This window comes from Phaseolus vulgaris, chromosome 8 (assembly GCF_051622355.1).
Source record: "Phaseolus vulgaris cultivar YP4 chromosome 8, ASM5162235v1, whole genome shotgun sequence".
In the NCBI taxonomy this organism is placed as follows: Eukaryota; Viridiplantae; Streptophyta; class Magnoliopsida; order Fabales; family Fabaceae; genus Phaseolus; species Phaseolus vulgaris.
Genome location: NC_143505.1, coordinates 52,510,146 through 52,535,197, shown reverse-complemented (window position 1 = coordinate 52,535,197; position 25,052 = coordinate 52,510,146). Strand labels below are relative to the sequence as shown.

The following is a 25,052-nucleotide window of genomic DNA, read 5'->3' as shown; positions in this document are numbered from 1 at the left end:
AAAAATGATTAAAGGAGAGATGATAGAATTATTTTTCAGTAACATTTTGGCAGTTAAAATTAATGAGTTAGTATCCAGTGGTTAGGGAACAAATAAAGCCCCAAATTAAAGTTTTATTGAATACGCCGATCTTTCTTTCCTTTCTTGTGTATAAAGAATAAGCACATCTTTGCCATAGTCATTGAACAGATGCCACGTGGAATACCTGACTGAAAATAGATATGGAACGCGTCATCTTTGGTGACAAAATTCTGTAAAGGGCATAAAACTTCAAAATTGAGAGCTGGATGGAATTATATGTCAATTTTCCACCGGTTTCAGCAACCTAGCAATATTGATACATGGACATTCCTGTTATGTTCTCAAATGGATATATACTATGGAGGAGGAATAACAGATATGATAAAATGATGTGACTTACACCTAAAATCAGTATACTTTTGTCAATATTTCTCTGAATTTCTACATCACTATCACTGTCAGTAGTTGCAAGTGAGAATATAGCAGAATAACTCGTCATCACGATCCATATTTCAAGAGGATTTTAGGATGTGCTTAGCTCTTTTAGAACCAAGTCGGACAGGACCTGATGTTACCATGCCGTCCAGTTTAAAAGAATTCACAGCAGGGTACCTTGAAGGATTTAGATTTTGTGCCTCATGCTGGCAACACCTACTCCTAGCACTACCCATTTGTGGATCCAGTTCGGGTGCTCTTGTGTTTCGTTGCAACTCCACGCTTGACTTTTCTCCAGTCAACCTAGTCACACGACAGAAGTTTTCTTGCACCTGTATATTCGGCAACTTAGTATGTTTTCTGGAATCATCAAGATTAGCCACGGCTGTGGGTCTCTTCCTGGCATTCGTGCACGGATGATGTTCATCGAACTTCAATCTGTCAGCGACATTATTTATGTTCCTATTGCCACTATTTATGGTAGAGGGTGTAACTGGAACATGTAGAGGTTGAACAACTGATGCTGGAGAAAGAGGAGCAGTCTGCATGGGACGCAGAGAAGTCAAATGATTGGAAGGAAATCGAAGTTCTGCCGAATAATCCACGGATTGCGTAATGAGATTATTTCCCCACAGATTTTGAGGAAAACTTTGACTACTGGTGCCTGGAAATTGCTGAGAGAAGGTCCCGGGAAGCATTTCATCTGTTGAGCTTGACAACCACGATGGTGAACTTCTATAGGGCCTTTGAAACCAAGATGTTTTGGCCTGTTCATTGACAGTTGACTGCAAGAAAGGAAATCCGAAGGCTGATTTGGTAACATGGGGATTTTTGTTCCCGTCGTTCAGCTCACCATTGCTTAAACTTGTGGAGTGTCTAAAATTGCCAGGAGTAGGTACTACCACTGATTGAGAGCTCAATTGTAGAGGTAGAGGTTTAGCTCCAGGTATAAATTGCTCTGGAATAGCATCTGATGCCCCATTAAATACTGCATACGTAGAAGACTTTGGAGTAATGGGATTGAAAAAAGAACTAGCATTTCTGTTGACTCCAACACTTCCATTTTGAGATACAGGATTACTTTGCAGATCAATAAACTGTAAGGAAAATCCAGAGTCTGTACCGGTCATCAACATGGTGCTTGGTAGTTCTTGATTGCTTTGAATTTTGGCTGATTGCAATAAACCGTCAGAAGATATTTGTAAAGGGGAACCAGATACCCAATCCTGCTTAGAACTTCTTCCCAATAAAGAGTGTTCCAAAGCTGCATATTCAGAATAATTCCTTCTTCTGGATTGCTCATCTGTCCAAACATCTCCGGCAAATTGTCGCATCTCTTGGCTGCTTCTACCAATTGGAACATCCTTACCCATCAACCTCATTGTTGGTTGGCTGGAACTTAGTGAGATATGATCTGAACCTTCTTTCAGAGAAATCGCCCCATTTCCATGGTGATTGCGGACCTGGTCGGATTGATGCTTTTCAATGAACAAGTTTTTCTCAAGGTTCAACTTTGAATTAAGTGGCGGGAGATAACACATATCTGAATTAGGTCGGTCGATATCTTCTCTCTCTCTACTTTGTAACTCGGTGACAGATAATCTGGTTGGATGGTGTGGAAATGGATTAAGACCATCTCTTGGAAATGTCTTCTGAACATGATTCTCATTAACGCTTAAATTTTCCAGATTACTTTGATGAAGAATATTGCTAATGGGTAAACCACTTAAAGAACCACGTACTGTACTTGATGTCTCTGACTGGTTCATCCCTAAGTTTCCACTTGAACTGAAATTGATTAGTTCACCATGAGAATTGAGGGGTAAACCAAAAAAACTTGGATCCAAACAGCAATTCTTTACAGCTCCTTTATCCCAGCTTGTAAAGGGGAATGAGTTATCAATCATATCTGTAGAAAACATACGAGACAACTGTCTGTCACCCGAGGCCTCATCACTATTATCCTTATCTCCACAAGTTTGCAATGAAGATTCTGGTTTCTCATTTGCATTATATGAAGCAGAATAAGATGACGAAGGCTCCAGAAATGTCTTCGTATTTTCATTTGAGTCAACAAAATCAACCGGGGGATCATTGAAATGGTCCAACTTTCCACTGTAGCCGAAAGATCCAAATTCAGACGCTTGTGTATTTATACCAGACATCTGCTCTTCGTGGACTGCCGAAAGAGGTCCAGAAATTTCTGCAAACGGAGAACAATGCAGAGTAGTTCTGTTGCTTCCATAAAAAAAGTGTGAATTATTACTGTCACAAACTGCCACCTTAGTCAACAATTTTGACTTCTCTTCTAAGTGCTTTGACTTATCTTGATCGGTACATGGCTTCAAGCAGCTTTGTACGGTATCTTGTTCCAGAGTGTTAGAAAACTGTTTAATTTCAACTATAGGGCAAACCTCCTCTCTCTTGTCTCTGTCTATATTAACAGGAATATGGCCATAATTTCTATGTGGCTCCAAACTTGCAGTTTCTTCATCACTTCCAGAGGATTTCTCCTTTACTACTGAAGAAGCCAGCGCATCTGAAGATATGTTGAACATGTCTTCATCAAATGAACTTGTCTTTTTCGGACCAAGTATATCATCTTTACCAGAGAATTTAACATGTCTGTCAGAGGTTGGCTCTTCATCATTATAATGGCTTTCTTCAGTACCATTTCGAATATCACTGACACTTGATGTCTTTCCAGAAACATGTTTTAAGTGGCTCTTAAGAATGCCGCCATGAACAGGAGATACTGCTTTTTGTAGCTTTCCAAGTGAGCCTAAGCTTTTAACGTGTTGCTTTTTTTCTACCGATATACAATTTAAGCCCAATTTCTTTCTATCGATAGAAAGATCAACCCCATGAAGTGGAACCATTTTACTACCAATTGTAACTTGTAGTTTTCTGGGAGTATTTGCTACATTTTGCACCATACGCTCGTAAGCATCATCCTGATATAGACAAGAGTAGCAAGATTAAGAAAAGTGTGGATGTCCTATTATAATGGAATCTGAATAAGATGATTAAGCTTCGTAATGCAAAGTATGGAATACTCGTACCCAAAAGAGAATTCACTTAATATCCCCAATCCCATACAAAAGCTTGAATATAATAACACATTTTGTAGCTTTTATATCATTTTTTATTACGGAGTTTCCAACAATAAATAAAAAGACACCGTCACCCTTAATAAAAAGCACAAGAGAAAATGGCTAACAAATTATATGCAATTTTTTATATCAAGATACAGAAATACCAGAATTTAAGGAATGAAAGAAAAAGAAAATAAATAAGATTACAACAGCATTTCATGCATATGATGCCAAGAACAAGTCTGTTTCATAAACCGTATTCCAACAATTCCAACAATATAGAAAACCAGCATTTCATATACTGAACTGAGAAACACTTTGATTATTATGTGGGAAAAAAATTAAATCATTATATAGAGTAAAACACTTGTCATTTGAATAACAAATTAATTAGGATTTTAACTGCCCCGTCATTCACTTAAAAATATGTCAAAATGTGTGAAAATTGAAATACGTTAAGATCAATTACAAAGTGCCTCCAGGGTATCGCGAAAACTTGGGTAGAAGTTTACAAGACTGGAACAATTGAATTAAGAGCTTAACTTTATCCTTATTTTATCATAATAAGAAATTACATAAGAACTTCAAAACAAAATTCTTGAATTCGGTCACATTAGTATCAATATTCAGAAGACGGAAACATAGAAATCTGTATATGCATATATCAAATTCTTAGACCATATGTTTTAGTAGCCATATGACACACTTAAGTACTAAGAAAAACAAACCCAACTTTTTGTTATTAATACACTGTCATTTGAGCTTTATATATTATCGTACAAATACACTGTCATTTTTTAAAGCTTTAACGAGTAAATGTACATGAAATAACTAAAAATCAAACTCGATCGGTTGGTCTAACTATATATATGAATACCAGCAAGAAGAATGCATGAAAGATTCAATTTAAAATCTTATTTTATTAACAATAAAATCAATTAAAGGTTTTAAGGTAGTAATCCTAAAATTGGTTTTCCTTCGTAAACAGAATGTTAAACAAACACTGTACAATTGGTACAAATATTTTTTTCTAAAAAATCTAGTTTCTACTGAAAGCTGGGGAATAAAGTAATTATATACTACTACTAATAGTAAGATATTAAATATCCTAAATTGTAAGACGAAAAACTTTTCAGTTCAGTACCTTCGTAAGTTCTTTTTTTTTTTCATAAGGGAGTACCTTCTAAAGTTCTAACAAGTTTTCTAGTTTGGTTCCTGATTACACCTCATGATAAAATAAACAAAAATTGTAATGATGACAACCCTATATATTTTGTCACAAATTTTCTCCCTTGTACAATTCCACTTTGAGGAATCATGTAGGGAAACTTTTGGTTGATATAAAAAAAAAAAATTACTTCTAAAACTAATATCCTAGAGAAAATAATACTTCTATCTAACAACATATACATCCTTATCACTGTTTATACGAAAAACACATGCATAGATGTAGCAAATATTGTTAAGACAAACAACTGTTACAGATTCAAAATTAAAATATCGCCATGTTGTGTAAATTATTATTGTAAAATAGATTTTATGATAGATATCCTAATTCGTTTGGAAAGGAAATTTGAAGTACAGAATAATCGATCTTTTAAAATGAGAAGAGCCTCAATTATAAAGAAGGTTATATAAAATATTCCTAAAGTCACTTATTTTAATTAAATTGAAATTTTGGACATTAAGTAATACTTTTCTCTAAAATGAATTTTATTAAAAGGGGAGCAGATGGACAATTCAAAGTGAATACATGAATCATGGTGCTTAAATACTTTTTTTACATAGATATAAAACTGCTACGTAAAATTGTTCACTGCTGAAATGCATATACGATAAACCTCTGCAGATCATATATCCCCATTCCAAACCTGAAATTTCTGTAGAATCTCAATGCCGAAGAAATCACTCCACTTTTATCTTTAAAAAGTGACAGGCGGGAAAAAAAGTATTATGATTATAGAACCAGAGTTCGAGAATATTTTCGAAAATAAAATATTTATTTAGATTAGTAGATGTTATTCAAAACAATCTCGCTATACTGCTAAGATGTCATTACAGATATAATAAGAATAATATATATATATATATATATATATATATATATATCGAGCAACCTTCATTGATAGCCAGGTTAAATATTTTATTACTTCCACTTCCAAATTTCGGCCAGTATAACCATTAACCGACATTATTTCCGGTCCTCTCATGGTTCTATATATATACTTCCTATGTTGGGTTCTGATACACTCACATTGATTTGATTGTATCTCAAAATTGTCTGCACATAAATATGTACAAAACATGGTTCACTACTCACGACTTTTGTTGACCGATTGCATCGAAGTTATTCTACCCCAAGACCAACAGTTCCAGAATATGATCAAGTGTCTTACACGAGCACAGATAGTCCAAACGCACTATACCATAAATTACCACCCTCTAGTTCACTGATACGTCACAAATATGCCCATGAAATATGATCTATATCAAACCAAGTCAGAGTATTCTTTTTCTGATGTTACACGCCCATCTGGAGTTGCAAATGCAAACATTCATCAATCTAAATCACTATATATAAACTTCTGACACACACAATAAATGATCTAACAAATTCTGCACCTCCACTTGCTGATCTCCCACTAGCCAAAATACATCCAGCTGTAAGCTGTGTATAAACCTCTACGTCCGAAAAACTAGCCACAAGAGATGAGAATCTGTTGATCTACCCATGGCCCATATGACACTTTCCCCCCCGAATTATTAGTTAATAGTGACGGGGCTAGAAAAATCCCCTCATCATTAGGCTCACCTCTTCTACCTCGTAACCCATGAGTGGCCCCTTCTAGCTAGGGTACCTTGTACTGATTATACACACCCCAAACATACATACACCCTACAGCTGGAGCAACATTCTTGAAGCCTTCACTACCATCTGAATTCCTTCCGCTCACGAAGGCACTTGTCTTAATTTCCCTTTTTCATAACTTCCCTTTCCCAACTTTACTTGCCGGGTATTTCGCTCAAGTACTAAACTTAAAAAAACAAACTCACTTTCGACGACAAATGTCAAGCTCTCTCTAATTAGCTTTTTCAGCAGTAATTTTATGCAGAAAAAGCAAGATATAGAGTAAGCAAAGTATAATCGCATGGCATAAGCAACTACATCAACACAAAATCTACAGTGTTAGGTGATATTTTATGCGCAAATTCCATTAATTCTGCCAGGAATTAACTGCAAATCGCAGAAATACAGCAAATAACGAAAGATTGACTTGTATTTTATGAGACACAGCCAACATACCTTCTTCCCAGTTGGTCCATTGTTGAAGACATTACTCTTTTTCTTCTTCTTCTTGCTCACAACCGTCTTCTTCTCATTGTTCACAAATAACACGCCACTCTCACCGTACTTTTCCGCCTTGCTTTTCTTCTTCTTCGCCTTCTTCAACTTTTTCTTTTTCCTACTCTTGTTCGTACTCTTCCTATTCTTAATTACCGAAGCAACTGGAGCGGCCGTAGAAGTGGAAGCAACAGCAGCACAAGCTGAATCCTCACAGCGATAATCGGATTTCTCTTCGTTTTCCTTAACCTGAATCCCTTTGATTTTGCCTGCTTCGATCGGCGGCGCCACCGTGAGAATCTCCGCGATCGAACGCTTCTTTGGAGCCTTAGGTTTGGGCTTGCAATTAACGGTCCTTCTCATCTGCCGCCGTTCCTCCCTAACGGCCTGCGCCAGACAACCGTCGATGTGCGCGTTCACCGCTGTTACGGTGGCGGCGTTAAAATCTCGGCAAACAGGACACACCATCTCCAACTTCTCCTCCTCCTCCTCCTCAGCGGATTCTCTTCGGTCCGATTTCGACGACTCACCACCTCCGCGCGTGGATCTCAGCGCCTCGAGCCGCCGAGAGAGCCACTCGAACTTCGAAACGGTATTCGAAACCTCGTCCGCCTCGTCCTCACGGAACGGCCAGAACTTCAACACGCTCTCGATTTGCGGCGGCGGCGGCTGCGGCTGTGGGGGCTGTTGCTGCTGCTGCCTTTCCACCTTGAAAATCTCCGCGATGGAACGCTTCTTCGGCGCCTTCGACTTCGATATAGAGGATGACGACGACGACGACTTCAAATTCATTATCCTCATGTGTCGACGCTCCTCTCTCATCGTCTGCGCGAGGCATCCGTCGATGTGCGCATTCACCGCAGTGAGCGTCGCAGCGTTGAATTCGCGGCAAACTGGACAAACCATCTCCAATTTCTCGTCCTCGTTGTTGTTAACGGCAGCCTCAGAAGGAGGCGCGGATTCTTCGGACTCTTCTTCGCTGCAATCCGCATCGCCATCGTCATCGGTTCTAGAAACTTCTTCAGGCGAAGGCGGATTCTCCGGATTTTGCGCGTGGTCGTTGAAACCATCGGATCTAGGGCACAGCGTCATCGGAGGAAGCCAGGACTGAAGGTCTTCACGTGATGCGTCACGTGAGACGGTGGATGCGAAGGGCCAGCACTTTAAAACGTCGACGGACCTCATCTTTGTTGTGTAGTCCCTGCAACACCGAAATCCGAAGCAATAGCAAACGCTCGCCACAACATATGAGTCCAAATAAACTAAATCCCGAAAACAGAACAATAGTTAACAGATAGAAAAACGTACCTTATGGAGAATCCATCAAACGTAGCCGCCATGATCAGTGACCACAAAGACAGTGCCTATGAAGAAGAAGATGAAGAAAGAGAAGGGAAGAACATCGATTATTATGATTAGATGAGAGAGAGAGAGAGAGATAGAGATAGAGAGAGAAAGAGGGTAAAGAGTAATTAACGTTTTGCTAGGGAAGAAGGAGGAATGGAAGAGTGTGTGTGTTGTGTGTAGCTGTCTGCTTGCTTTTCCCTAATTTATGACTGAAAGGGACGTATGAGAGAGAGAGAGAGCTCTAAAGTGACGACAGATACAGAGGAAGCGAAGCTGAAAGAATATTTTATTAATTATTAATTACCACTCCTAATAATATTATTATCTTTAATTTCCATCCCATGCATCTTATTTTCTAAATTCAATTAATTAGCTTCTTGTGTTGGTGATGTATTTTAATTGATGTTAATGATAGTATAATTAAAGGGGATGTATCTACTGTATAATTACCATATAATACTATATTGTTAAATGTTAATGCTAGATTTGTTGTATGATCTATTCACGCTCCTCTTCTCACTCTCCTATGAAACAAAGATTCTGCTGGAACACCTCAAACAAACCACCCCACGCGCTTTTCACCTTCATCATATCACCTTTTTTCTCCTTCACTTAAATAATACCAAATAAATAAATATAAATTAATACATTCCGCATAAAAATATTATAAATTCAAATATACTAACAAAAAATTACATCAAAGATTCAAAACTACATCAAGAAAATTGAAAAATATTCATTTAGGAAAATTATGAGTAAACATAATATATATTATACATTTTGATTTGCATCGCATCAAAATCCTATTTTCCTATCTTTTTCTATTATTTTAACTCAATTATATACATCAACTAACTTTCATCTCATTTTTTTATTCAATTCAACTAATTCCTTTATTAATACCTCTTCCAAATACTGTAGAATTCGTCATTATTTAATATGTCTTATATATTTTTATTCTCTATTTTTTTCTTAAATAGATTAAAAACTCAATATTAATAAAGTTGATAAATGTTTCTTTAGGACAATCTCGAATCTCCATTACTGCTTTGACTTTTAGTTGGCATGTTCCAATTTCAGTATGAACAGTTAACTCACTTTCATGACACGCTTGATATAAAAGTATGTTTGCATATATGAAAATGTTGCTTCAAAATTAATTTTAACATAAACTTAAACTCAAAAATTTAATCCAAACATGCAATTAATATTAAAAGGAAATTAAAATCACTCACTCAAAATAATCAAGAAATAACAAATAAAGTTGATTTTGCCCCGTGACAATCAATTTTAGATAACATTATGCAACCAACTATTTCATTAATTGTGCTTTTAATTTTTTTATTTTTCTCTTAAACAGGATACCTTTAAAATCACTTAATTTCTCATTAATTTTTCATTTTGTAGAAACTTAAACTTCCATTATTAGTGAAAGGTAAGTCAATCAATATTTATTCTATTGAAGATTTCACATCTACTAGCTATAAAGATATTTTATAGTAACAAGTGGGTTCAAACTTATTTTATTAACCGATTTTGTAAGGTTAAGTTGGACTTAAAGTTCACTTCTTAATATATTATCATAGTAATTTAGATCACATCCTAGTGCGAGTTTGTTAAATTTATCCGGTTATCCACTATCGAACTACGTTTTTAAAACTAATGTCTAAGTCTTAAGAAACTACGGTTTAAGAACATTTTTACACTGATATATCCATAAATATATAATCTCAAATGCGAGTTCACAAATCTCAATATAAAAAATGTATTAAAAATTTTATATAAACTAAAAATAAAAACATTTCATAATATATAAATAAATGTTGTTCTTACAAGGTCGGAATCCTACGAAATAACTTCTTTTGTCTAAGTCTTTCAATCTTCTCGGCCTCCAGGTATGATGGTCTTCTACTTGTTCCAGTCCTCCGAGCCGAATGGGGGGTACCTGCGAAAGCACTCCGACGATCAAGTTAGTCTGAGTACAATATGCAGGTGAGTAGAGAGTGAAAAATTACCTTTGACATTGGGTCTCCTCTGGTATTTATACCTTTTGGATGGGCCTCAACTGTCATGGGCCTACTCGTGGGTTTAAAAGAGGGCTCAATCATGTCTTAATCATGTTTTACCACTAAATTGGTTTAATTACGGTTAATTGTGAATTTATGGGTTGTGTTTGGATTAAGATAGTCATTCGGCCTTCTCAGCCATTCGATCATGTCGGCCTACTCGACTAATTGGCAGTACACTTTCCCACAGGCTTGAGCGGAGCGATTACTATTCGACCATGTTGGCCTACTCGGCTAGTCGATAGAACACTTCCCCCTAAGATCGAGTGGAGAGATTACCATTCAGCCATGTCGGCCTACTCGGCTAGTCGACAGTACACTTTCCCCCAGGTTTGAGTGGAGCGATTACCATTCAGCCATGTCAGTTTATTCAGCTAGTCAGCAGTAAATTTGCCCCCAAGCTCGAGTGGAGCGATTACCATTCGATCATGTCGGCCTACTCAGCTAGTCGACAGTACACTTGCCCCCAGGCTCGAGTGAAACGATTTGAGTGTAACGTAAAGTCTATAAAAGAAAAATTGTTTTATCTTTGGGTAGATGTCTATCTCAGGTCATATGCCCCCCAGGCCCAAGTAGAGGAACTCTATGCAGGGTCTTATGTGACCGCTAAGTCGGGTAGTCGTTACTCTATGTGGTTGGCGCTTCTGTCTGACTGTTATGTCGTGTGATTGCTCATGTGTCCTCGAAGTCGAATATGGCAGCTCATTAGTACATTCGAGGAGCGTGGATGTGACGTGATGTCAGGAGACTCAAAGTTGCATGATTTGGACCGTTGATGTTGAATTGATCCAACAGTAGAGATCAAGTGTGACGGTTCGTATTCGCCCTTTCTTCCACCTATAAATAGTAGTGGTGGTGGATTCCATTTTGTAAATGTGTTCCCTATTTTGTGTGAATTGGCGACCATTCAGCCATTAATGGAATTAATCTTGACTTATGAAACTTGTTTCCTTTTCGCTTTTCTTTCTTACAATCTCTTTTTTACTCGACTCTCAGTAAGGTGAATTCTTTCTTGGTCGGAAGGTTTCTTTGGCGCGCTCTCTGCAGTGATTCCCTTGGGTGAATTCTAAGTGAATTTTGCGGACTCTCGGCAGGGATTCACTTGGGTGAGTTCTACCTTTGCTGAGAGGTATCTTTTACGGACTCTCAGCAGGGATTCACGTAGGTGAATCCTATCTTCGCCGAGAGGTTTCTTTATCAGACTCTCGACATGCATTCATTTGGGTGAATTCTACCTTCGCTGAGAGGTTTCTTTTATAGAATCTCGGCAAGGATTCACTTCGGTGAATTCTACCTTCGCCAAGAGGTTTCTTTTACGGACTCCCAGCAGGGATTCACGTAGGTGTATCCTACTTTCGTCGAGAGGCTTCTTTTACGGACTCTCGACAGAGATTCACCTAGGTGAATTCTACCTTCGTCGAGAGGTTTCTTTATCAAACTCTCATCAGAGATTCACTTGGGTGAATTCCACCTTAGCCGAGGAGTTTCTTATCAGACTCTCGGTAGGGATTCACGTAGGTGAATTCTACCTTCGTCAAAAGGATTCTTATCGGACTCTCGGTAGAGATTCACGTAGGTGAATTCTACCTTCGTCGAGAGGCTTCTTTATTGGACTCTCGACAAGGATTCACGGAGGTGAATCCCACCTTCACCGAAAGGTTTCTTTATTAGACTCTCGGCAAGGATTCACTTGGGTGAATTCTACCTTCGTCGAGAGGTTTCTTTATCGAACTCTTGGCAGGGATTCATGTAGGTGAATCCTACCTTCACCGAGAGGTTTCTTTATCGGACTCTTGACAGGGATTCACTTGGGTGAATTCCACCTTAGCTGAGGGGTTTCTTATCGAACTCTCAACAGGGATTCACATAGGTGAATTCTTCCTTCGCCGAGAAGCTTCTTTATCGAACTCTCGGCAGGGATTCATTTGGGTGAATTCCACCTTAGCCGAGGGGTTTCTTATCGGACTCTCGGCAGGGATTCACGGAGGTGAATCCCACCTTCACCGAGAGGTTTCTTTATCAGACTCTCAGCAAAGATTCACGTAGGTGAATGCTACCTACACCGAGAGGTTTCTTTATTGGACTCTCAGCAGGGATTCACATAGGTGAATCCTACCTTCGTCGAGAGGTTTCTTTATTGGACTCTTGGACGGGATTCACGTAGGTGAATCCTACCTTCGCCGAGAGGTTTCTTTATCAAACTCTCGGCAGGGATTCACTTGGGTGAATTCTACCTTCGCCTAGAGGTTTTTTTTATAGTCTCTCGACAGGGATTCACTTGGGTGAATTCTTCCTTGGCCGAAAGATTTCTTTTACGAACTTTCAGCAGGGATTCACGTTGGTGAATTCTTCCTTGGCCGAGAGATTTCTTTGACACGCTCTCGACAAGGATTCACGTGGGTGAATTCTTCCTTGACCGAGAGGTTTCTTTAACAGTCTCTCGGCAGGGATTCACTTGGGTGAATTCTTCCTTGGCCGAGAGGTTTCTTTGACGGATTCTCGACAGGGATTCACATGGGTGAATTCTTCCTTGAGCGAGAGGTTTCTTTTACGGACTCTTGGCAGGGATTCACCTAGGTGAATTCTACCTTCGCCGAGAGGTTTTTGACGCGTTCTCGGCAAAGATTCACTTGGGTGAATTCTTCCTTGACCGAGAGGTTTCTTTGTGGGTTGGGCTCTATCCCTCCTTGCATATTCTTGTTGTTGACTATCATATTCCTCGTTGTTACCATGTGGACACACTGAAGGGTTTCTTCCCGGCCCCACGGTGGCCGCCAAAATGTTCTTATAAGGCCGGGATCCTACGAAGTAACTTCTTTTGTCTAAGTCTTTCAGTCTTCTCACCCTCCAGGTATCATGGTCTTTTGTTCGGTCCAGTCCTCCGAGTCGAATGGGGGGGGGGGTACCTGCGAAGACACTCCGATGATCAAGTCAGTTTGAGTACAATATGCAGGTGAGTAGATAGTGAAAAATTACCTTTGACGATGAGTCTCCTCTGATAGGCTTCAACTGTTATGGGCCAGCTCGTGGGTTTAAACGAGGGTCCAATCATGTCTTAATCATGTTTTACCACTAAACTGGCTTAATTACGGTTAACTATGGATTTATGGGTTGTGTTTGGATTAAGAGAGTCAATCGGCCTTCTCACCCATTCGATCATGTCGGCCTACTCGGCTAATCGATAATACACTTGCCCCCAGGCTCAAGCGGAGCAAATACCATTCGGTCATGTTGGCCTACTTGGTTAGTCGACAGTACACTTACCTCCAAGTTCAAGTGGACCGATTATCATTTGGCTATGTCGACAGTACACTTACCCCCAAATTCGAGTAGAGCGAATACTCAACAATACACTTGTTCTCAAACTCGAATAGAGCAATTACCATTCAACCACGTTGACCTAGTCAACTAATCGACAATACACTTATCCTCATATTCGAGTGAAACTATTATCATTCAACTATTTAGCTAGTCGGCATTATATTCTAAGAAATTACATCTTAACTAGTCATCTCTAAATAGAAAGTGTCACGTCATTAGAGTGAGTAATTAGAGCTCTCCGTCATCCTCTATCCAACTGTTTTAAAACATTTTTTTTTCTATTTTTTTTATTTCAAGCATCGATCTTATAGCTTATGTGTCACGGAAACTATATATATATAGATAGATATATATTCCGATTTACTTTAAAAATGAAAAAAAAGTAACAAAATTTTCTCATTCCAAATTTCGAAGTTTCTGTTCTATCTAAAAAGAGATTGATAAATTCTGATAAAAAAGAAGATTCGTACCAAACATTGACGCACTGTACTTGGATTCATGGTTTACATGCTTCAAGTTGAGTCTATAACAAAGCAAATATGATTTTCATATTAACCATGATTTTTTTATATATATTATTGAAAGCATGATTCTGAATTTTACATTCAATTCAAGTATTCTGAAATCTATTAAAACTAGTTTTTTTTTTCTCATGAAAACTTACCTTATTTATTATTCTATGTACATTCTTAGTTATGTCACTACCTCATTCCATCCTATTTTATTTTTTTAATTTATTTCTTAAGTACGCTTTGATTTGTTGATATTTGTTTGAATTAAAAAAAAGGCGTGTAAGTTAGTTGAAATCTCTCGATTAAAGTAAAGTGAAACAATAAAAATACAACTAATATTTATAAAGACCGGAAAAAAAATTTAGAATAGAAGTGGTATAATTAAAATGACATTTGAGTATTTTATTATTAAGGTTAAAATTATAAATAGAAATTTAGTTAATCCGCTTTCATTTTAAAAGAATCATCATCTCTTTAAAAACTCATTTTTTCTTTCTTCTGTCTTCTCTCTAAGATTCTGACATTTTTACCCATCAGTTTGACGATCGGAGTTTGCCATTAGACTTCTGACAGTGAACTTTAATAGATTGTTTGATTGAAATCTCAAATAGAGTAAGTTCATTCTTGGCTCATTTTCCCTTAAGTTAGTTTTGATCTGGTTATGTTTGCCTTTAGTGTAAGCTTGCATGTGATACTCTTTTATCTTCAGAAGTAGTCTCTGTTAGCTCAGAGTCCTAGTGGTATATTTAGATTTGTGATCAGGACTTTGTGGTGCAAGTTAAGTTACTTTTAAGCTTTTGGTAGATTTGGAGTTCTTAATGAGTATCTCCCAAAGTTCAGGTAATGGAAGTTAGTTTAAATTTTCAATAGAACCCTAAGTTAGAAGATCTGGATGTGGGGCAACGTGGTCACCAGTTCCAAATTTTGTTTGCAAAATTTATTGTTTATGAGTAATGCAGAATATTGTCTGAAATAAAATGTGAATATGTTGATTTTGATATGGATGATTTATGGTAGATGCTTTTGTTTGAATCTGAAAAATTGGTTGATTTATATAGTGGATATAGTGTGAGTTACTTTTGAAGTGAAATGAGTTATTGAAATTGTTTTTGTTTGACTATGAATGATGAAATTAGGCATAATTATGCAAATTTCTCTACATATATCGCTCAAGCGAGAATATAATAGAAAGATGGGGTGCTTTCGGGTCCATTTCGCCCAAACGAGAAGAAATCTCACTCAGGCGAAAATGGGATAAATTTCGGGGTTGCTCTCGGTTTACCCTCACTCAAGCAAAAGGATTTTCATTTGGACGAGATCCACTCTCGGTCAAGCGAGTAAATTTTTGCAAAAGCTAGATTCTATAAAAAATAAAAAATAAAAACTTAAAATTTTAATTTTTTTCTTTTGAAAGCCTAGTTTATTATTCCCTATTATTTTTAAGTGAAAATTCTAAATTTTATTTAAAAGTATGATTAAAGGAACTTAGTTATGTGTTTAAGTGAATTTTGAGATATATTTGGATTGTTTAGAAAGTTTAAAATATGATGTGATTGAATTGTGCATTGATGTGTAATATGATGTACGTAATGAGGTGAAAGTGTGATCAAGACATAGTATTTTTAGGAAAGAAAATACCGTGTTGAGATTGTTATTAAGGTGTATTGATTTGTGAGTGTCATGTGAATGATACGATCCTGACTCTAGTGATATAATGGAATCACATAAATGAAGTTATTCAATGAGTGAGAGTCGAAGGAGGTCCATTTGGCTGAGTTTGAGGTTTGAAAGAATTAATCAGAGCAAATCAAATGAATTTACCGTTTCATATGAGATGACGAGACATTGAGATGATTATGCGCATAGCTATGTGGATTTCACAACGAGTAGTATGACAGATCCGAGTCTCTGGATGTTAATTTCAATATATGAGTCTTCTAAAAGTAGAGTAAAGTGTCTATGTATTGTGAGTCAGTAGAAGTCTGACATGAGAAGGATGAATTGTGAATTTTGATAAACACTTGACGGTTTGTTAAAATGTATGAGAATTAATGGTTTTATGTTAATATTTGAAGTGGTATTAAATTCTTATCCCAACATTACTTTTTAACACAAAACACAAAGAAATATTTTTGTCTTTTTGCAAGTTATGCATTTTTTATATGTGAATTTCATGGTATATCAATTATGTTTGTTTCTTACAGGCCATAACAATTCATAAATATGCATTAATAATAATAATAATAATAATAAATTCATATAATGATAACAAATAGTAATATTAATAAAACAAATAAAATTATGTAATAATTATTATATTAATAATAAAATAAAAAATAGTAATAATAATTATAATCAAAATAAATTCATCAAATAACAAGAAAAGTAATAATTATAGTAGTACTAATAAAATTTGAACATTGTTTACAAAATTTGAACATGTTCTTTGCTTCAAGGCCACAAAAACTCATCATGTAAGTTTGAAAAATAAAAGTGGATATGAAATAGTATTGTGTGTAGTCTCACAAAACTAGTAAAAAAATGAGAATTGTCACATCAGAATGCTTTCATTCTCTCACTGTACAATAATTAACATAATTGAATAATAAAATAAAACAGTATTATTTAGAAAATGTTATATTCTCTCCACAAAATTTTATTGATTAGAAAAATAAAAAAGGAAAATAATGAAAAAAGTGAGTTGCATATGTGGCTGAAGTGACGGTGGATGAAGAAGCGCGTGAGAGGGACGCGGTGTGTGGCGTGTGGTTATGGGTAGAATATGAGGCGGGCCCACTAAGACACACGAACAGTTACAGCACGCATCGTTTTGACTTTAGGAGGTTTTGGTTATTTAAAGTTTAAAGTAACGTACACTGCAAATTACCAACTTCTCCAACGCACCATCTTTATCTTTAACATCTTTACCATTTTTAATTTCCCTACATAATTAACAAAAACATCGTACATCAAATTATACATACTTCCATTATTATACTTATACCACTAAATGTCACTTTTCTGTACCATATCATATTATTATCAGATACTCCTATTTTCTATAATGTATACAAAATAATATATAGAAATAATAATTATGACCACAAATTGCATTTTTCTTTTTTATCCATAAGCATGGCATTCAATATTCAAAGTAAGAAATAATATGTGTAACGTTTATGTCCTTTGTTATTTAATTAAACTTGGTCATAATAATAGTATACGAAGTAATGAATTTAAAATCCATACACCGTGTAATATGATCATTAAATTAAAAAAAAAACTATAAAGTTAATAATTATAGAAGTCATGATTATATATCAGAATTTCTTCTTTGTTGATTGTTTAGTTGTAGTTTTTATCATGATTGAGTTATAAATTATAAATTATCATATAGTAAATGTATTAACAATATAAAAAAAGTACACTGTTATACATATAAGATACGTTTATTAATATATATTAATAATAATTTATTTACGATATATTATTAGTGTAGTAGATTAAAAATGAAAATGAAAATTAGAATATGGGTTGGGGGATGTGGCATAATGATGAGGAAGTGACTGAAAATAACATAGATGCATGCGGTCAAACAAAACGACAACAACGTAGGTCCCACCCACTAATCATAATGCTATTCTTGTCGTTTAGTGCACACATTATTCTCTCTCTCTCTCTTTCTCTACTATTTTCTAATCTAATCTCACACTTTGGTTTCCTTTGCTTTGCATCAACCCTTCTAATTCCAATTCCAATTCCAATTTTCAGCTCTTACCTTACCTCTCTGTTTCTGTCTCTCTACTCACAAACTCACTCTCAATCCTCCTCAACTCTCTCTATATTTAGGTATGTGCATATAATACTGATATTTCATTTCTAGATTGCAAACTCTTACATTTTCTATTTTGTGTTTTTCTACTTCTTTACCATATATGGATTACTGATATGATGATATATATTTAATTCCTCATTTTGTTATGATACCTGTCCCAATCCATAATCAAGGGATCATCCTACTGTTTCTGTAAAGAAAATGAAATATAATTTAATACTCGGATGGAGTATGAACTTGGTGATAAAAACATGGATTTGCAGTTCTAGCTCAGCACCTTTTCTTTTTCTGGAAGAGCTTTTATTTTCATTTTTGAGAGGGATGGAGTGTGTAACACTGTGGTTTACTGATTTTCACTCCTAAAATGAGCAAAGCAGGTGTCAGGTCAGGTGATTGTGTTGAATTTTGTTTTATTTTTTCTCTTCAACCTGGTTTTTTATATTTATTTGAGATTTTCTTTTTTTATCAGGGTGTTTTTTTGTTCCCTGTGATGATAGATTGAGATCAAGTTCAAGGGCATGTTTTTGTGAAAGTCACTTCATTTCCTGTTTGTTTCCTGATGATCCTGGCTGGTGAGGAAGTTGGAGGAGATTGATATTTTTGAAGGTTGGTGAAACAGAATCTACAGTCCAAGCACTGTTCATTGAAGCCCCCACAACCGAGCCCCAGGATCAAATAAATAACTGCAACACAAAATTACTGCAAGAAGGTAACAATAAATTCCAACTATACCTCCATCATGAACATGGGATCCTTCTGCGGAAATCGTTTTATAAACGAGGATAGAGAATTGATAGCGACACATTTTATATTATTGGTTAGTGTTTATAAAATCCGGAGTACTGAGACTAACTAAATAGAAAGTTTGATTAACTAAATTTTCTGATTTCCAATAGATTTGAATCAATAATAAAGAATATATGTTAGTAGTATCATCATAAGTGTGCTTCTGATAGGAAAAAGATATAAAAAAACGATTGGCATTTATTGAGGCAATGCTAGAGTCTTTCTGAATCATCTCACAAACCATATTCTCTTTCCATTCAGAAAGGGAAGATCTAGGAGATGGTTGTTGTTTACTTTGATAGTTGAATGAACAACTAATGCTAGAGAGGCCTTGAGTATGATGACATATTCCGTTTGTGTGAAAGCAGAAAGATTTAGATGCAGCATGAGTAATGTTCACCTTTTTTTCAATGTTCCATCCAGGATGTACAATAGTAACTGCTAAGAAAATGAATGAATACAGAAGAAAGGGCACATTATCTCTATGTAAAATACCTTGAAAATTACTGATTGTTATGCTTGGATTCACTTTGAATCATGAAAAATCACATTGTAATACTAGCTAACACGATGTTAGATAAATATTTATGTTTGGTTTGATGTTGAAGAATGGATTCTAATTCTAAATTAAATTGAGTTGAAATGAAACAACTTTGAATAACATTGGACGTAATTTTTTTATATGAAATTTTACTGTTAACTTGCTTTTAGAATCTAACATCCATACATCTATCACAAACTCTCACTCAAACACACAGTGGACAAGAGGATTGTGAAATTATTAAGATCAAAGTACATCTGGCAAGATTAAAAGTTCTGCTAATGTGCAGAATATGAAAATATTCCAAGTAAATCAATGTGTTTTGGAGTATTCCAATATGGAATCCACATTGATCTAAGAGTCTGCTTTTAAATTACAAACAGCATTTGATTGAGAGGCTTAAAAATACCATTGAGAAATATATATTTACTTGAATCTTAGGAGCAAATGTTAGTAAAAGGATCCTCCACAGCTAGTTAGTGATGACATTTAGCTCATGCCCATGGCTAACAAAATGAAATGAAAGCATGACAAATATTATGGGGAAGTTTAGTTAAGATGCTGAAATTTTTACCCAGTTTTTTTGGTCAAGTGATAGAAAAAATTAATGAATTTTTTTGAGTTTTCATTAATTTGCTAACTGTATGGTTTTGGAACTGCAAAAGCATCGGTTTCCAATTAAGAGATGAAAGAAACATTAAACACGTTGTTAGTGCTTTTACTGTGAGGTAGCTCAAGAACTGAACACTTCTGAGATTCTGTTCGTCATGATATGGACTATGGGACTTCCAAGGATGAGATCCATTTATTTATATCCATGGATTTTGCTGAATTAATGAGTAAGGAATATATATTTGAGAACAAAAATGAAAATGAAATCAATTTTGACTGAAGCAAGAGAGGAATTTCTTAATTGTTGTGCCAATTCCCATGCCGTACAGTGGCTTTTAATCCATGTCGACTTTTTTGCATGAGAAGACCTCTGTAGATGCATATATATAGAAAATTATCATTGAGTCTAATTAATGAGGGTGTAAGTGCTTGTGCTTAAAACTATAGTAATCTGTTTATATCACTGTCAAGAGCTATATATGGAGAGACAAGCTGGTGGATGAAATTGATCATGGTAATATCATAACACTTTAATTAGTTCATTCTTGGACAAAACCAATATGTTGGAAAGAACACAGCCAGCTTTCTGGATCTGGAAATCTTGTCATGCAACTACTCATTAAACATATTGTATGTGTTTTCACAGTTGTGTAATTATGTCTTATTTGATACACTTAACGAAATATACCCTGATTATTTAGTTAAGGTAGCTGTTTCTAGCTTCTATTTTGATTAACAACACATTGGAGATTGGCTGGTTTGGATAGGGGGGGATTAATGTTATAATGTGTTGCCCTTTAAACCTATTATAGATTTCAGTGTTAAGGCCTCTTTGGATACAGACTAGATGAGATGAGATCAGCTTTTCAGACTTTTTCTATTCAAAGTAGAGTTTTTTTTTTCTCATTAAAGAAGTTCTAAAAACTCTTCCATTAGAAAGTCTATAGATTGATATTCCATAAAAAAAGGTCAAGGTAAGTCAGAATTTTTTTACCATAATAACTTTGAAGTCATACTATAACGACAGCTTTTAATTGATGAACATTTTTTTTTTGCACTAACCCATAAAACCTTAAAAAGTTACCATGTTAAAAATGGGCACATCCCTACATGTGTGGGAGCAATGATACTGATTATGAAATTAATCTTAACATAAATTTTCCTTTAAAAAAGTTACCATTACTGCAGTAATCTTTTGTTTAGATTAATTCAAGTCCATTTACCTTGAGCTAGAACAACAAAACTCTTTGTTTCACAATCCTTTTCATAAACTCAAATTCTATTGGTTTAAATCATGTAATCTCTACCCATAATATATGCATTTATTGATCCATATTGTGTTAATTAATTTAAGTTTCTTTTGAGTTAAAAATATTAGTTCTTCTAATCATTTATTTATATGGTCCTTCTAGTTATATACCTCTTTACTAAGTTTGAAAATATCCTATATATGTTTTTATGTTCAGAACCTTTTAGTAATAATGAGTGGTTACAAAATAAAACTTTCAGGATATTTTTCGTCTATCTGAGTTTTAGTGCCAGTGAAAATAGTTTTGAGCATCTTATTATACTATTGACTCTAACACTTGGAAAAAATGAAAATCTGAACACTTTCACTATCAGTATTTAGAACTTTATTATTCAAATCAAACTCTTTATTTTATGAAATCTAAAGAATAATAACAGGTGTTCAGAACTGGCCTTCATCAAAGCTTAGTTAAAAACGAGATAAATTAGTGGTGACATGCTCATTTACATGACAAAATGAACATATTAATCTCTTGAAAATAAACATCATAGTTTTCTATAATAAAAAAAACACTACAAACATCTATGAAAAGGAAAAAATAGTGTATTTACATGTTAAAACATACTATATATTAGTAGTTGGTAAGAAACAAACTCATACTTACAAAGACATAAAATTGATTCACCTTGTTTATGTGAAAACTTTATTGGTGAGTAGTTTATACATAGTTCTGCAGAAGTTTTTAAAGTTTTCTCTGTTTATGAGTATCTGATACTAATCTCACCTAAACTTTTATCTAAAAAAATAGAGTAATTAGAAGTAATAAAAGTTGAAAAAGAGTATTTATCTTCCCTACAGAAAGAAAAAAAAAGTAAAAGGGAGACAAAAGTTACTGTGCTAAAACAGCTCCCAAAATGGCACGCAAGTATGTAGGCTAAAATGGACCTACAGACAACAAGGTTCCTTTTCTTTTCTTCCTTTTCACCGTACACCTCTCTCTTCTTTCACTCCACTTTTCTTACACAAACAGTAATTCTTTGGTACCTTCACTTTAATACTATTAACCGTGTTTAACATTCTGTGATGAGCACATGATAACATGTTTAACAATTTCCACAAACAAACAAATGAGGCACAAAAACCAAAGAAAAGTAAGATAAATATATTATCTTCGACATGTCTCAACTCTCAACCTACACATTCAATTCACTTCTTCATTCCCTCATAAGTTTTTTCTTCCAAGCCAGCTTGTGCTGTCTGGTGCACAAATGGCTAATGAACATCATTCACAACTAAATTATAATATGTTAACAGTGATGATCAGTGAGGGACATGTTTTACACTGCATGTGATTTGATCTTTGTTTACTGTAAAATTAAAAGTTGTTAACTTTTATAACAGTTACTTTCAAAAAGTTGTTTAAAATATAATGTCTAACTAGTTGATATAGGATGAAGATCAGTGTGTTGAAATTAAATTATTAATTCCTCTCAAAAGTGGTGGCATTGTCTTTTTTACTACCAAGTTATTCTTTTGATTAGTTGTCTATCTGGTGATTGCTTTCAGGTTCACTGTTTGCAAATTCAGATCGTACTAAAGCAGAATGAATATATGGTTGTAACATGCAATGGTGTCAGTTGTGTGTGTTTTTGCATTTGCAGCTGTTAATTTTACGTGTGAAAATTGAGAATGAAGGTAAAGTTGGTATGTATGTATGTATGACAATGATTGGTGTTTCAGAAATGGTGACACCGTTAAAATTATAGCATAGAATAAGGGATTTTTTCATTCCAATTCTCTTTCATCTTATTTCTACCTTCTTTTTTCCTATCTCTTCTTTTTCATTTCACGGATCAATCATCCTAAAATAGTGGAACTCTACATTTATGTTTATTCTTCTCAGCCAATACCTAAATGAAAGAATATCATAATATGAAAGCTAATTTAAGCTATCAAATAGGATAGATGTTTCCCTCTAGGTTGGTACATATTATGCATATAAATTATTTTCTAAAAATTTACATGATTTACAACATAATAATTAATTTTTGGAACAAAAAAAAGATTTGTTCCATTGATAGTCGATGCCAACTATTGAGAAAGTTATCATAATGGTAATCAAAGTTTTGTTTTCCTTTTCTTTTTGTGCTTGCTTCTGTGGGGAATAATTTACTGTGGATCATTTCTTTGATAATTTTTATAGTATTCAAAAGCTACTTTGAATTCGATTCATTTCAGAATTTAGCAGAGTTAGATTTGAAGAGAATCATGTCATCTGTCACTCAAACCAAAAACCAATAAACATTAGCTGAGAAATGAGATCCAATGGTTCTTTGTACAATCCAACCTAAACTATGTAAGATGTCTAACCAGGTTCATGGAATGCACATTTGAAGAATTTTCTTTGATGAAGTCATAAGGGAGGGGAACTTGGGTACTTGGGAGTTTGCAATAACTAGCACAGTAATCCACTGAATCCAGTTTAGACTTTTGTTTATGAGTGTCCTTTTCTTTTCCTAAGCTATTTTTATAGACCATGTAAGACAATATATATTCAAGCCAATTGTTTCAACTGAAACAAATACACCCTAATCAATTTATGTGGTTTGTGGTCTTCTAAAGTTCTGTTGAAATAAATTAACAGTTATTGATTTTTGAATTAACAAGAATCTAGTTAGATTAGTAAAATATCTAGTTATATTAGTGAAAAAAAAATTTAGTTGACTATATTGGTAAAGAAAATTACCTTATTATCTAATAATAATTTTACATGAAAAGTAAAATTGTTAATTTTTAAAATAATTATGTTAAAAATTAGATCTAAAGTGATTATCATTTGACAATATAGTACAAAATATTTATATTAACAATGTAAAAATTAAATCCATTATAATTAATCCTTGCTTTGTCATATGTGTTTGAATATTTACTTGTAAAATGTTTAATCATGTAACATATATTTTCAATATATGATTCAAAGTAATATTAATTAAATTTTAAATCTCATAAATTTAAATATTTTCAATTGAATTTTTACTAAAAAAAGATTTATTGAGTATTAAAAAAATTATATTTTTTAATTGAGTACTTTTCATTTCATTTTTTAACTAGGTGAGATGGGTGGTATCTTTTCTCGTCATCTTAGTTACATCTTTAACTTAACATGTTAAAAAATATGAGATTTAAGTGATATTATTATTAATATAAGATGATAAGTGACTTTTATTAATTTCATTAAACACGTTTTGAATAATGAGATTGAAATGCTCCCCAATAACTTTTATGTTATTAAGTGATCAAGGAACCGTTACCATTTAGGTAACGACGATCTTAATTAATACATTTTCTAGGAAAGTAATAAAAGTTACTTCTTTTACATTAACTACAATATATTTTATATTAATTATAATATTATTTTATATTAATTATAATATTATTTTATATTAATTATAATATTATTTTATATTAATTATAATATTATTTTATATTAACTACCAAATCTTGCATTTCTTGAAATGTAAAGATAAATAAGTAAGCCGATTAGACAGACTAATAATCACCTAATCTAGTTAAAAAAAAGATTATATGACTATCATTCAATTGAAGAATATAAAAAATTAAATATTCAGTATAAAGAGTTTTGATAAGGATTGAGTTATAAATACCTAAATTTATAAGGAATTTAAAACTTAATTAAGTCTTTAAAGTGTAATAGAGAGACTTATTAAATAAAGACTTAAAAAATTATAAATTTTAATTAATAATAATGTGTGGTAAAACACGCATTGTCAATATTTCTTGTAATAAAATAGAAACATCAATTTTAGAAATTATTGTAATATTCTGTACCTTTCTTTTAAGGCGTGTGTTCTGACATTTTTATACCTTT

General features: G+C 34.2%; 1 protein-coding gene and 1 long non-coding RNA gene across 7 annotated transcripts; one reads left to right on the top strand and one right to left on the bottom strand.

The window, feature by feature from the left end:
• Window positions 1-197: 197 nt before the first annotated feature.
• On the bottom strand, window positions 198-8,452 carry LOC137823531 (uncharacterized). 2 transcript variants are annotated; one of them, XR_011083139.2, is made up of 4 exons: window positions 8,203-8,452; window positions 6,856-8,095; window positions 422-3,410; window positions 198-325 (listed from the first exon to the last, which is right to left on the bottom strand). XR_011083139.2 is itself a non-coding variant. In XM_068628719.2 (3 exons), exons 1-3 carry the CDS (start codon window positions 8,232-8,234, stop codon window positions 534-536), a joined length of 4,149 nt encoding a protein of 1,382 aa, XP_068484820.2. In that variant the 5' UTR covers window positions 8,235-8,422; the 3' UTR covers window positions 198-533. The 2 variants fall into 2 exon arrangements, 1 of the variants encoding a protein (XP_068484820.2); XM_068628719.2 differs by having other exon boundaries at window positions 198-3,410; window positions 8,203-8,422.
• Window positions 8,453-17,830: 9,378 nt separating this feature from the next.
• On the top strand, window positions 17,831-22,957 carry LOC137825938 (uncharacterized). 5 transcript variants are annotated; one of them, XR_011083380.1, is made up of 4 exons: window positions 17,838-17,989; window positions 18,239-18,359; window positions 18,445-18,684; window positions 22,730-22,957. It is a non-coding gene; the product is annotated as an uncharacterized LOC137825938 (long non-coding RNA). The 5 variants fall into 5 exon arrangements; XR_016515193.1 differs by having other exon boundaries at window positions 18,149-18,364; XR_016515194.1 differs by having other exon boundaries at window positions 17,849-17,989; window positions 18,239-18,364.
• Window positions 22,958-25,052: the final 2,095 nt, after the last annotated feature.

Bases quoted from the DNA above. Each gene is read 5' to 3' on its own strand.
- LOC137823531 (XM_068628719.2), bottom strand. From the start codon at position 8,234: ATGGCGGCTACGTTTGATGGATTCTCCATAAG. The intron at 8,096-8,202 runs GTACGTTTTTCT...TCGGTGTTGCAG, and splicing joins TTTGATGGATTCTCCATAAG to GGACTACACAACAAAGATGA. The intron at 3,411-6,855 runs GTATGTTGGCTG...TGTCTATATCAG, and splicing joins ATGGACCAACTGGGAAGAAG to GATGATGCTTACGAGCGTAT.